General features: G+C 48.6%; 1 protein-coding gene across 1 annotated transcript in view; it reads right to left on the bottom strand.

Moving 5' to 3' along the window:
- Window positions 1–632: 632 nt before the first annotated feature.
- The window catches only part of SLC1A1 (solute carrier family 1 member 1), a 74,861-nt gene continuing 61,831 nt past the window's right edge, over window positions 633–13,662 (bottom strand). Inside the window, exons 9-12 of the mRNA XM_025891672.2 lie at window positions 12,461–12,583; window positions 11,870–12,064; window positions 5,705–5,839; window positions 633–3,518 (exon numbers count right to left, since the gene is read on the bottom strand). Coding sequence (XP_025747457.1) covers window positions 3,272–3,518; window positions 5,705–5,839; window positions 11,870–12,064; window positions 12,461–12,583 — 700 coding nt within the window. The 3' untranslated portion in view covers window positions 633–3,271. The remainder of the gene's footprint in view (window positions 3,519–5,704; window positions 5,840–11,869; window positions 12,065–12,460; window positions 12,584–13,662) is intronic.

The raw sequence follows: 13,662 nt of genomic DNA, 5'->3' as shown, positions 1-13,662 counted from the left end.
AATAACCCAGGTAATAAGGCCAAGGGGTGTGAGCTATAGTCCTCAGCCATGTCAGTGGCAAGGGCCCTAAAACTTTTCTGAACTTGTGAAGCTGCATGTCTGTGGATTACCCATGCGAATGGGGGGTGAGAGTGTATGGTGTTTTTTGGGGGCAAGAGGTACTAGCATTTACTGAACATATTATGCGCTAAATGCATCACATCCATTTTCTCATCAAATACTTAGTCTCACGAGACGAGATTTGTTATCCTCATTTCACAGGGTAAGAACCAAGGCTTAGATCACTGGCAAGAGTCCCAGGGCTGATTAGGTATCAGGGCTGTGTGCCCACTCACTGGTTTCTGTGCTGCCCTGCTGGGCAGTTAGAGAATACAGAATATCGATCCTGTTGCATAGAATCTTCTTGGCATTCTACCAGGGCTCTGCAGGACCATTTCCTCTTTCTGTTCCAGGAGGGAAGATTCTTAACACCTGCAAAGCCAACACCATTGCTGGCTCACTGCCTGACTATAAGCCAAGCCCAGTTTTCTCAAGCTCTCCGAACGGGGTGTGTTTTTAATAGAGGGCCTTGTACCCAGTGGGCTCACAAAGATTTGTTGAGGAATAGTCATTTATTAGAGCTGATAACACTGTTCCTCTGTACATGAGTATACTCTGGGCAAGATCAAAGTCATAGGGGGGGCCCTGCTCAGGCGTATTAACTCTTCCAAACAAGTCTCTGAGTAGCTGTGGTGCTGGGTGTTTTATCCCGTGTCACCTGAAGAGGTAGCTGTCCTGAATTAGTCTGGCCAGGTAGTGATAAGCTTTTCTGTGACACTGTCCTCTCTCAGTAGGGTAGGGAGTTGTCCATTTGTTTGTTTGTCTGTCATAGACAAGTGAGTCCACCAGCAGGACCCCATCATGACACAGGTTCCGGGCAGGACTATGGCATCCCTTAATACAGCACTGGTCGTTCGCAGGCACATCTCAGAGGGCAGGACTTGTCCTCCTGTGAAACCAGGGCACCATCACATGGAGATAAGACTCCCTCCCAGTATAGGAATTTCTAGCCAAATTATACCATCCCTTTCCTCTCAGTGATAAAATACGGACGAACTGTACCTCATTTAGGGCACTATTTCAGCCTTGTCATCCCCACGGATTCACGTGAAGAATCAGGTTACTTTTCCTCAAGCCCTGCTTTATTATCTTTGAGTGTAAACAGTTTTGAAAACAATAATCCGTTTCCCATCTGAGTCAACTGACCATGTCTCCACCTTCCCACACCCCCTCTGAGTAAGTGAGATGAAAGAATAGATAAAGGAACAACAAGGCTGGCAAGGAGGAGGGACGGAAGTATTTATTGAGACTGAAATGGAACATTGTTCTCTTTTATGAGTTAACAGCACAGTGTGTTAAGACGCTGGTTATAAACTTGCTCCAAAATAAGGATGACCTGCAGCTCACGGACAGCTCTGCCAGCTCTTGTGCCTCAAATCTGAGCCAAGGCCAAGGGGTAAGACATTTCAGCCCCTGACAAATGATGGATTCAACTGCGTCGACATTTAGATCGACTTCCAATGCACACCATCCATATTTGCATTTTAAAAACTCACATTCAATCACTGGTCCATATTTATGGTGTTTGCACAACAATCCAGTATCATTCTCTTCTAGATTTCAGGTACGGGTGGTCAATAGTGAACATTTATTTACTTTCCCATGATCTTTGGCACAGTGTCTGGTTTCTTAAATACTAAAGCACAGGCTGAAATTGGCTACTCGATACTGCAGAAATGGGACTATTTTGGATCTCAGTGTAAATACAAGTTTTTATGTTGTGTTATTTACAAGATGAGAGCTGAAGCACAGATTTTTAATAAACTATCTTCATAAATTAGCAGAAGAATGATAGGAAACGGATGGTAAGGAGCAGGGCCGAGATGACTAGACTACTAGTTGGAACAATCCCCCCTTGAGGAGGAGACGAGTTTTCATACAATGGAAGAATTTCCCTGAACCACTGATAACCAATGTCTCATATTGTGGGACTTAACTCTGCAAGAATCCAGGGTAGGGACCGTGCTTCTTCTGGCCAATGTGACTTGTTCAATCCATCAAACCCATGTTCAAATACAACTCAGCTGGTAGCCTGCCACTGTGGTTTGGGCCCTGAGAGGTACAAAAGGGTGAAGTCCTGTCATTTTTAAGTGGGTATAATTGACCTTGGAAGAATGAAGCCGTCCAGCTGGATAAAAACACATCCAGCCTTATGTGCGTGACGCCTTTGTATACCATCTTACATAGAGCTGATATGGATTCCCTCCCAGCAGTAGAGCCTGGGAGTTGTAGATGAATGGCAATGCCACCTTGGAGTATCACCCTAAGACATGTCTGCTTTGAGGCTGACACACACAGGTGGAATAATCAGACAGTATGATTTTTCAATCTCGTGCTCCTGAGGCAGGAGTATGGATAAGTCCCAAAGCAGATCTGGATTGAGATCGTAGTTATTATTCAAGTACAAGGAGAGCTCTTTATTTCACATTGACAGTTCAATTCTGATCTCTGGCAACCTATATGAAAATAATAAATATATACACATCTATCTATTTAGCTCTATACTGAACACTGGGTTACTAGTTACCAGTGTCCCAATACAGTACATTGAAGAAAGAACCCTTCCCACAAAACCCCACGCCCAGCTTAAAACACTGATTGCAGAACTGTGCTGGTCTGTTTTCTTTCAAAGCGGTTACTTTGAAATTGGCTGGAGATGAGTTAAAAATGGACAATTTGGCACGTTGATGGGGGAGAGGTGTTTATATGTATTCTAATCTAGAAAAATGTGAGAGGTCAAAGGAAATCCATGCCAATAGAAAGCTTGAGTAAAAATTTGTAATCAACAAGAGTATTTTTTTTTTTTAAAAACCTAAAACACTGGACTGGGTATGAGAAAGCAATTTTTCTTTCACATCCATGTCCTAATCCAACAGTTACTACTCCATCTGCTTCCAAACTTTGTCTCTCATAGAGTTTTTACAATCCAGACATGGATCCAGCTTTCCTTTTAATCTATTTTCTTTCATGTTACCCCACCCCAAATCCCAGAACCCGGAGAGTGAAAGCTGTGAATCCAAATATAGAAAATAATCTGGAAGTCTATATATCAAATCAAATGTACAGTTGGCCATTAGTGTTCTTCTCTTCGCTATTTAATGTTTGAACTTGCTAAGAGATGACTCTCATGGAGCTGTTCTTCATCATTCCTGGTCCTGTGAAGCCAGGGATCCTAGAACTGTGAGGTCTGGGTGAACGAGATGGTGTCAGACTTGTCTACGGCGAAGCCTCCGTTGACATAGGACTTCTTGGTTTCTGAGTCTTCGTTATCCAGGATTGTGGATTCCAAGGCAAAAGGGTTCACGATGTTGACTTCCGATGAAACATCCATCTGCTCTAGCTCCTTCTTAGACAGCTTCTCCACAATGCCTGTCCCAAACGCGTCACCGAGGACGTTCACCATGGTCCTGAACCGGTCCCTGGGGAACAGAGAGACAGGAGGCCTGCAGTTCAGTTCCAGTTGCCACTGGAGAGAGAAAAGGATCTGAAGCATTCAGGTATGAATTAAGTAAACAGAGAAAGTGCCATCCTCGTGGCTGGATCAGAGGCTGCTCTCCTCACAGGCCTGGGGCAGAAGGGGTCTCACAGAAGTACAGAATGAGCAAACGGGCTCCCCGGGTGTGTGCTCCCAGGAAGTCACAATGACCCTCCTAAATCCAGCACCAGTGTCCCAAAATTCCATCCTCCCCTCCCAAACAAATGTGAATAGTCTTTGCAGCTATTTTGGGGGAGCTGAGGGAGAGTCAGAATTGAACAAGCCTCTCACGCCTACCCTCTGTCTTGGGGTGTTTCCAGGTTCGCTCTTGGCTAAGTAGAGGGCATCCTGTGGGTGGTGTACATGCTGAGGGGGAGTGTGTGTCTGTGGGTGCAGCCGAGTGTCTCTGTGTGTTTGTGTCCCTGGTACAGTCATTTCTCTGCCACATGGCGTCACTCTACAAGCAAGCCAGCAGGGACACCACAGAGCACAGGCCCAGAAAGCTCGGACCAGCTGAGGAGTGGCTTCCTCCTTGTGGCACCCTGGGCCGGCCTGAACTCCCAGACGGCTTGGAGGAGACGCTGCAGCAGGAAGGTGTGCAGCAGGGAAGGCATCCTGGTGAGAGGACCGTGGGGCACTGCTGGGAACAAGTGTGCACGTGAACACTTTCTCATGAGAACGACCTCTGCAGGACAGAAGAGGCCAACAGTGTTTATCTAGCCCCATTCTGGATGCCCTGCTGTGATCTAGAATGAGGCCATGGATTGAACTAGACCCTGGTATGAACCAACCAGTGTCTTTTCATCCCACGGACCAGACCGAACCTTTGACTTCTCTCGGTATCTTGGAACTGAAGGTCACCGGTTCCAGGACGAATCAGGGAAAGGAGACAAGTGCAAACCCACCCTCATCACTAGAAAGAAAACTCGAAGCACTTGCCTCAGTGAGAGGGTATCTTGGCAAGAAAGGGGCCACCTCAGCTGGGGGCTTGCAGAACCAGCCAGCTGCTGGGGGGCCTTACACAGCCTGCCTTCTGGAGCTTTTGCCTTCTGGGGGGTGACTGTATCTTCATCATGTCAGCTACTACCTGCAAACCACCCAGCACTGTATGCCCCGGGAACCCCGGGCTGGTTCTGAGTAAAGGCTCCACATGGAGCCATGCGTGCCCCCTGATGGCCAGGGGACAGAGCCAGGCCTCGATGCAGGAAGACCAATGCACAGAGTGGGTATTAAGGACAAAGCCAGGGACCCCAGGTTCATTCTAACTTGAACCTTGCGGGGGGGGTCACACAAGGCATATTCCTGCCCAGATGTTCTGCTGTGTTCCTCAGCCCTGTGTGTGTGTGTGTGTGTGTGTGTGTGTGTGTGCGCGCGTGCACGCACCTGTGCATGTGTGTGGATGTGAGAGAGAGAGCTGTCGATTGAGACGTGAACTGTCCATTCTAATCATAACAATAAAACCTGCCATTTATTGAGCACATATCGGCCGCCAGACACTGTTCTAGACGCTGTGCTCACATCAGCCCACTCAGTCCTTGCACCCACCTAATGAAATATGCAGAACCTTTCCCATCTCACAGATAAGGCAACTGGGCCTCAGAGAAGCTAAGGAACTTGCTCCAGGCCAAACAGCCATTGAGACACTGAACAGGGATTCACACTCAAGCCCGTCTGACCCCAAAGCCTTTGTTCGTGCCCCCGCCCCTGACGATGCTGAAGGTCTCGGGGAGATGGGCTGCCTCTGAACCAGGCAGTTCTAAACCAGTGAGGCTGACCCAGGGCCCAGAGAGGTGAGGGGAGCCTCTGGGGTCTGGAAAGTCCAGGACCTTGTCCAGCTTCCTCACCTTAGTATTTTATGCGTGTCTCCCCCCACACCCACCTCCTATCCTTGAGCATTAGCAGGTAGAAATGCACTAATGGAGAGCACTGGCCTTTTTAAAAATCACCGCCAGAGTTAACGAGTTAATTTTTAAGCATGTTATCAGATGGCCTGGTCAGAGGGACATTAAAGCGGCAACAGATGGCGCATCAGGCAATGTGAGGAGAGGATGGCGACAGACTGCAGACTCTGCAGGGCTGGGAAGCCCGCCTGCCCAGCCGGCCGAGGCACTGCGTCTACCCCAAACTCACAGGAGCCAGTCAACGGCGATGATTAGGGTCACATCCTCCGCAGGTAGCCCCACAGCACTCAGCACGATCACCATGGTCACCAGGCCGGCCTGAGGCACCCCGGCAGCTCCGATGCTGGCGGCCGTGGCTGTGACACTGCAGCCAAAACACAGCGGCGCAGAAGGAGTTAGACACCTGTTCCTCCCCAAAACCGTTAGTCCCCTTGGCTGTTATCGCTGTGTCCCCAGATGGGCCGGGTAGAATCTGTTCTCTGCTGAGCATCAGCTCGGCCTCACTGGAGAGCTGTGGGGGGCCGGGGGGGGGGGTGTCGATCTCCTTCCAGTGGGGGGAGATACAGCAAATCTGTCTGCCAGGAAGGGAAGAACTGCCTGAGGGGCAAAGAACGGGCAAGAGGGATATTCAAGAGGAAGGCAGGAGTCCACCAACCGGGGTGTGCGCAGAAGGCATTAGAGACCCCTGCAGGCATCCATCATCTTCAACAGGTGCCAGTGACCTCTCTCCCTGATTTCCTTCTCCCTGTGTCCAACTACTCACACGGCCAATCACTCATTGGCATCTCATATGCCCGGAGGTGATGTTGCCTTGATGGCCGGTCAGAGGGAGGGTATACATGTAGATGGGAAGCGTATTTCAGGTGAAGGCGAAGGAAGGGGGCAGCGATCAAGCAGGTTTTATGCACTTTCCTGACATCACAAGGCTCCTGGCCTCTGGAGCTGCCCTCCATGGCACTGAACTGAGGGACAGCCATGCCTCCTGGCCGAGGTACAAGCATTTATTCCTGACTGCTCCATTCTGCCAGTGGATGCACTTTCTGCAAATGGAAGCGAGGTCTGGAACCGAGAGAGGCAGTCAGATGAACCTCATTACTGTGTATTTAAAAAGATCCCTCCTGGGCAGATAACATGTGGCACTAGGGATTCTTCCCTTTGGAATGCGCTGGTTTTCATCGAAAATATCATCCTTATTTAAATCTGGTCATTTTGCAGATGTTGGCAAGGATGCAGAGAAAGGGGAACCCTCTCATACTGTTGGTGGGAATGCAAGCTGGTGCAGCCACTCTGGAAAACAGTGTGGAGATTCCTCAAAAAGTTGAAAACAGAGCTACCATATGATCCAGCAACTGCACTACTAGGTATTTACCCCAAAGACAGAGATGTGGTGATTTGAAGGGGCATGTGCACCCCAAAGTTTATAGCAGCAATGTCGGCTATAGCCAAAATATGGAAAGAGCCTAGAAGTCCATCAACAGATGAATGGATAAAGAAGATGTGGTACACACACACACACACACACACACACACACACACTGGAATATTATACAGCCATCAAAAAGGGAAATCTTATCATTTGCAACAACGTGGATGGAACTAGAGGGTATTATGCTAAGCAAAATAAGTCAATTGGAGAAAGAATTATCATATGATATCACTTATATGTGGAATTTAAGAAACAAAACAGAGGATCATAGGGGAAGAGGAAAAATCAAACAGGACAGAATGAGAGAGGGAGACAAACCATAAGAGACTCTTAACTGTAGGGAAACAAACAGGGTTGCTGGAGGGGAGGTGGGTCGGGCTGGTGTAACTGGGGGATGGGCATTACAGACGGCGTGTGATGTGATGAGCACTGGGTGTTGTATGCGACTGATGAATCCCTGAACTCTACCTCAGAAACTAATAGTACATTATATGCTAATTAATTGAATTGAAATTAAAAAAAGGAAAAAAAATAGGTCTGGTCATTTTGGAGGAAACAAGGGCTCACCATGCCCTGAGAAGCCCCTGAATTTTGAATGAACTTGAAAGGATACCCACTCTACGTTTTGGACTCCTATTCTCATCCTTAGGCCAAGGAGGCCACTGGGTTGAAAGGTGAAGATGTAGAAAATGTCCATTTAAACTAGAAGAATCCCTGATTCTGTCCACAAATCTATATTCTTGTGGGCTCAAAAGCCTCAGAGTTCGAACGAAGCTGATTCCATGACTCATTCATGTGCTGCAGATGGTGTTGGAGGGTACAGTCAAGCAAAAGCCAGCATTCTTCGACAAGTGTCTTTTCTTTCAGCGGCTGTGGCCACCAATTCACAGTAAATTAAAGATTTCTGGGCTGTCCCAATTCCTCGAAATGTTTCAGGCCTACAGAATCCTTTAGATCTGTTCTGACTGAAGTACTCTTTGGAAAACCTAAGTTTATTTCAATGCTGGTTGAAAAAAAATTCAAACTGAATGCAACAGTGGGTTTTCTCTGCCAGAAGTGATTTGTGCCCATGACCACGGATCCCTTTTGGAAGTCCTAACACATCACGGTTAACCACGTCCCTCTAGCCTGTGGCTGGGCTCGAAACTCAAAACCCACTTTGTCAAAGAAAACTCTGCCCTGGATCCTTGACCTTGCTTCCTAAACTTCAGCCATTTGGCTGGCTTTGGTCTGAGACTGGGAACTATAAATCTTCAGAAGGGGGAAAAATATAAAAACCTATTCCTTTGGCTTGAATATATTCGACTTTGTCTTTAGAGGGTTTTCACAGACGAACACAAAATAATCACCGGTAGAAAGTTCTTTCCTGGCATTGAGATCTAGTTTTCAGACAGGACACTTAGCTCAGGTCCCATCGAGGCTAGGCCTGGGGTGTGAACTGAAGCTTGCAGAGGTTTGAGCGTCAGAAAGACCTGTTTTCAGTAGCAGCACATCCTTAGGCAAGTTCCCTCTGGATCTCAGTTCTTGCCTGTGGGATGGGGAGACTATGTCGCGGGGCGTCATGAAGATGAACTGAGGTAGGATGTGGAGGCATCCGGGATAGCACCTGGCCGCGTCGGATGCTTCCACACTGAGGCCACTTTTGCTACGTCAGCAGCCGCTAGTCCCACTTGCGCCGCCCCCGGGATCACCCTTCATTGCTACAGAACCCCACAACTGCTCCTTTCCTCCTCTAGGCCCCAAATCCAGTCATCATCTTTCATTTTAAGCATATTTATCCTATTTTCAATCAGTCGTAACCTTTGATTACTGAATATAACGATAAAACCACATAAGGGTTTGTCTTGGGTGGATGGTGCCTAAGTTTCTTTGATGTCGGGCCAAACGGGCCACAGAAGGAGATGAACCATGGGTCTCTAACCATCAGCCGCATGAGCCGCAACTGTAACTTGTGAAGGGAAAAACCATGTTTATTATTTCATTCTGTCCCTGGCAGAGCCAAAGAGGATTTTAAATTTTAGGTCAGTGATTACTCTGGGCCTCACAGTTGTGGTTGTTGGCTCTGGGCCAGTGGTTATTTATCAGCAAGTCTGATTTAAGGATACAGGGGCGCCTGGCGGGCTCAGTCGGGAGAGCGTGCAACTCTTGATCTTCAGGGTCGTGAGTCTGAGCCCCATGTCGGGTGTTGAGATTAATTAAAAATAAAATCTTAAAAAAAAAAAAATACACCAGAGCCGGGGGTGGGGATGGGACAGGTTTGGATGTGAATTATTTAGCCTCTCTGCCCAAAGTTTATTTGTCTAGCAGTCAGGTTAACAAAAAAACAAGGTTAGAAAGATCTAGGGAACTCATGACTGAGGGAGGGCGAGGGGCTTCACCACGAAGCAGCAAATACCCAAACCAACGGGCACCTCTCGGAAATCAGTCCAGGGCAGACTGGGTCCCACAGGCCACGGTGAGGGAGGTGGCCAAGGGTACTTGGAAGGACCAAAGTGACAAGCACTGGACCCCAGGTGGTTGTGGAGCTTTCTAAGGCACGATGCAAGGTTTCGATTTTAACACACTCACTGCTGTTCAAACTACAGGACTGTCCTCAAGTTCTTTCAGCTCTTAAGCCACGGACACTTTATAGACCACGCAGTACAGAGAGTTTCCCAGCTGATGTGCCAATGGTCTAGTCGGCATTTGTCTTCAGTTAGCTTCAAGCTAACGGCACTAAGTACTTTATGATTTAGGGTTGGGGAAGACTTAAAAATATACCATATTAGAACATTGTTAGAACCTACTCTATGCCTGCAGTTTACGCCTGTGCCAAGTACCGGGGATGCAAGAGTGAGTTAACTCGGAAAGGCCAGATTCAGCCTTGTGTAGGCCTCGGGACCCAGTTTAGTTGTGAACTTCCACTCTAAACTGAATGAATTAGCTCTAAACCCAACCCATCCCTGCAAAGCAGCGCTGGCCAGTAGAATCTTCCGTGACGGAACCTAATTCTACAACGATGGAACCTCCTGTGTGTGTCTGCTCGGTCCAATCCAACCTGTGTGCGGCTGGTGGCTACCATCTTGGACAGGACTATTTTAGAGCAACGACGCTGGCAAAATTCATTAATGACATTTTCAGCATCTACTTGAGTAGACAATTTCGGTCTTCATCCGAGTAGAATTCTCCGCAGTATCAGGCTCTGTTGAGTGTTTCATCCTTGGAAATCTCTCTTCTCTGGGCTTCCATGATGTGATGGCTGTCCCCACCTTTCTGTTCCTTCTCGGTCTCCCTCTTGGCTCTCCCCCGCTCTGCCTGCCTCTAACATCAGGATTTTCTAGGGCTCCGTTCTTAGTCGTCTTCTCTTTGGCACAAACCCTCTCTACGACGCAACACCATCCCAACATTCTCAGCATCTCCCGAGCGCCCACTATGTACACACTGTTTGAAGCATTTTACATGCACTGGCTTAATTATCACTACTTGCATAAAACGTAGGCACTCTTATTATCCATATTTTACAGGTGAGAAAACAGAAGGTTATAGAATTCAAGTACCTCGGCCAAGGTCACCGTTAATCACGGGGAAGCTAAGTCTCAAACATGGATGACTGACTCACGATCATGTGCTTGATGACCGCCCTCCCCCGATGCCTCTGACAGTCATATCTGCACATTTCTCACTGCAGAGTTCCACCTGATGTCCTGAAGGCATTTCAAATTCAACGTGGCAAAAAGCATAAGCTCTTTATTTTCCCACCTGTGCTTGCTTCTCTTCCACTAGTCTGTCTCATTCTGGTAATCACCATTAGCCAGTCCAGAACCATCTGCCGATCCTGGAGGTCATCCCAACCGCCCCCCTTCCTATCCCTCACTCTGAATCCAACAGATGCCTCTTGAATTCGTTAGCTCTTCTCCATCCTCAGTGACAGCGCCTTGATGTAGGCTTTTTTTTTTTTTTTTAAAGATTTTATTTGAGAGAGTGAGCACCAGTGGGGTGGAGGGGCAGAGGGATAGAGAGAGCAGCAGACTCCCGCTGAGCAGGGAGCCCGATGCGGGGCCCGATCCCAGGACCCTGGGATCATGACCTGAGCCGAAGGCAGACGCTTAACCGACTGAGCCACCCAGGCGCCCCTGATGTAGGCCTTTTAATTCCTCACTTGGACTTCTGCAGTAGTCTCCCAACTGGTCTTCCAGCTTGCGTTCCTGTCCCCATCCAGTCCACCGCCCGTACTGCCAAGTTATCCTTTAAAAATTCAAATGCGTCCATGTGATGAGAGACTGTCCGAGCCTCTTCCATGAGCGCCTCCCATGAAGCTTTCATGAGATGATCCTTGCCCTCATTTCTCCACGTTCTCCACGTCGCACTCTACGCAGCCACATCCGGCAATCTGTCCTCTGTAACCAGGCCGTGGTTATGCCACGGGCCCCGGTACGAGCTAGCCTTTTACCCCAGATGCTCTTGGGTTCCTTCTTTTCTTACTAAATTCTTCTTCTTCTTCTGAACCGTAACTAAACCTTCCCCTTCTCCGGGAAGCCTCTCCTCACTTTCCCTTCCTTCTTTGGTGCCCTCCGTGCCCCCTCAAACCTCCATGATAGCTCTTACCACACCCCCCACCATTTGCTTAGATATCCGGATCCCCCTACATACTGGGGACCCCCCTGAAAGCAGGGACTGGGTCTTATTCTACCTTGAATCCTTGGTATCTGCTGTGTGCCTAGCACCCAGCGGGCATGCTGAACCGAGAACAGTGATGCCTTCGGCTCTCCAGACCCTGAAGCAGAAACCCTACCGACCACAACTCCACCTCCTGTAATAAAGTTGTGTGTAATCTTGGGGAGGGGCTTTGTAGACCAAGGAAACCAATCCACCAGTGGACCATTCCTGATCTCCCTTCACAGGCGATTTATTTTCTTTCCCCCACAGGCAACTTTTCCTTGAGACAATTCCAGTAACAGAAATGAGCACGAGTGCGACCTTGTGCCCTACCTGATCGTGATGATCTGCCCGATGCCCAAGTCCAGGCCGTTCAACTGTGCAATGAACACGGCCGCCACTGCTTCATAGAGGGCAGTCCCGTCCATGTTGATCGTAGCCCCCACGGGCAGCACGAACCTGGTGATCCTCCTGTCCACCTGGTTCTTTCCTTCAGCACAGCGGAAAGTGACTGGCAGTGTGGCAGAACTGTGAGAGAGAAAGAGAAAGGAACCTATGGTCTAACGCCGGAGCTCAATCCCTGTCTGAAGAGACACTTCATTGCCAAAAACCAAACCCAGAGCCCAAAGCGTGCTGGCACTTTCGGCAGGTCCAGGAATGAGAATGTGCTGGGTCTGCCGCTGCTCCAGGTTATGGTATAACCCATTCTTGGGCTGCAGGCCGTGCCACGAGGGCAGGAAATGCCCAGCAGGGGGCAGAAATATTCAAGGACACGGGCAGAGAATACAGAGGTCATTCCTTGAGTTAAAGGCAGCTACTAAGTCTTCAGCTTCACATGTGGCCGGGACAGCTCTCAAGTGTGACCGGTGAGAGCTGACAAGGTGTGGCCCAGAGACTTCTCCCGGACACCCCTCCGCTATTCACCTGGAAGAGATCATGAGAGCTGTCAGGAGAGCCTGAGCCATTCCCATGGCAAACTGGAAAGGGTTCTTCCGTACGACTATGAAGTAGATCAGTGGGAGGATGACGATGGAGTGGATCGCGAGTCTGAAAACAAGAGAGAGAAGCAGGTGCATAGAGGACACACCTCCTATTAATCCTTTTTTCCAAAGAGCTTTTTAAAAAATTCATGATAGATCACTTGATTTCCATAATGATCCAAAAGAAAATGAGAAGTACGGCAGGGATAGATGTCTCCATTCCACCAATGAGGATGAGGAGACTCACCTAGCAAATGAAGTGTCTTGTCAAAGTGGTGCAGCCAGTAGCTGAATCCACATTTCAGAGCTCACAGAACACGTATGTCACACTGCCAAGCCCTGTATGTGCTATTCCTGCAATAGGTGCTAAGGTACTTTCACTTCCTTCTGCTTGCTGAATCCTTACCCCTCTTCTAAGACTCAGCAAAAGGTTCCCCCCTCCTCCAGGAAGCCTTCCCTCACCTCCCTAGGTCGAGTGGACCTTTCCTTCTTGGCAGCTCTGTGGCTCCACACACAGTGCTACCAGAAACCCTCATCCTACACCCAGCCCCTCTGTTCCCTGGAGCACACTGCTGTCCTGCTGGATGGTGTCCACCATCCAAGAGGGCAGGCAGGTTGCAGGAAGGAGCGAGTCCCTGCTCTCCTATAGTCATACTTCAGGATTGACCCTCTTTTCTTTGTTGTTCCTGCCTTCCGAAACGACTCCTTGTTTCACGTAGGAATATACAGGTTACACAAAACAGGGGGCTTAAAAAATGAGATCGATCCAGCAGGTGCCATGTAAGAGTTTACAGATCAGTTATTTAAAGCTGAAGTAAGAAATGGCCATTGAAAATACAGATCCTGAAGATCCATCGTGGGGGTCTTCTAGATAGCAGGCATGTGACTAAGAACTAGGAGAAATTTAGTTTTCTGTTAGAAACCCAGGTAGGACAATTGAACAGGAACCAGCAGAAATGTGTTCTAAAATGGCTCAGCATAATAAACCTCAGCCAAATCACTCCCTGGACACAGGCCCTGGCCTCTAGAAGGGTAGACAGCCCTGCTCCCGTGCGGCTAGGGCCCTGGGATCGGATGCTGGCCCTCCCATTGTGGACACCCAGGCTTCTTCTCGTTGGCTGGAAGGGCTGTGCTTTAGGTAAACAC

The sequence above is a fragment of the Callorhinus ursinus genome, unplaced genomic scaffold (assembly GCF_003265705.2).
Source record: "Callorhinus ursinus isolate GAN/ISIS: 27379988/994484 unplaced genomic scaffold, GSC_fseal_2.0 scaffold28, whole genome shotgun sequence".
Classification (NCBI taxonomy): Eukaryota; Metazoa; Chordata; class Mammalia; order Carnivora; family Otariidae; genus Callorhinus; species Callorhinus ursinus.
This window is presented reverse-complemented; position numbering and strand designations above follow the sequence as displayed.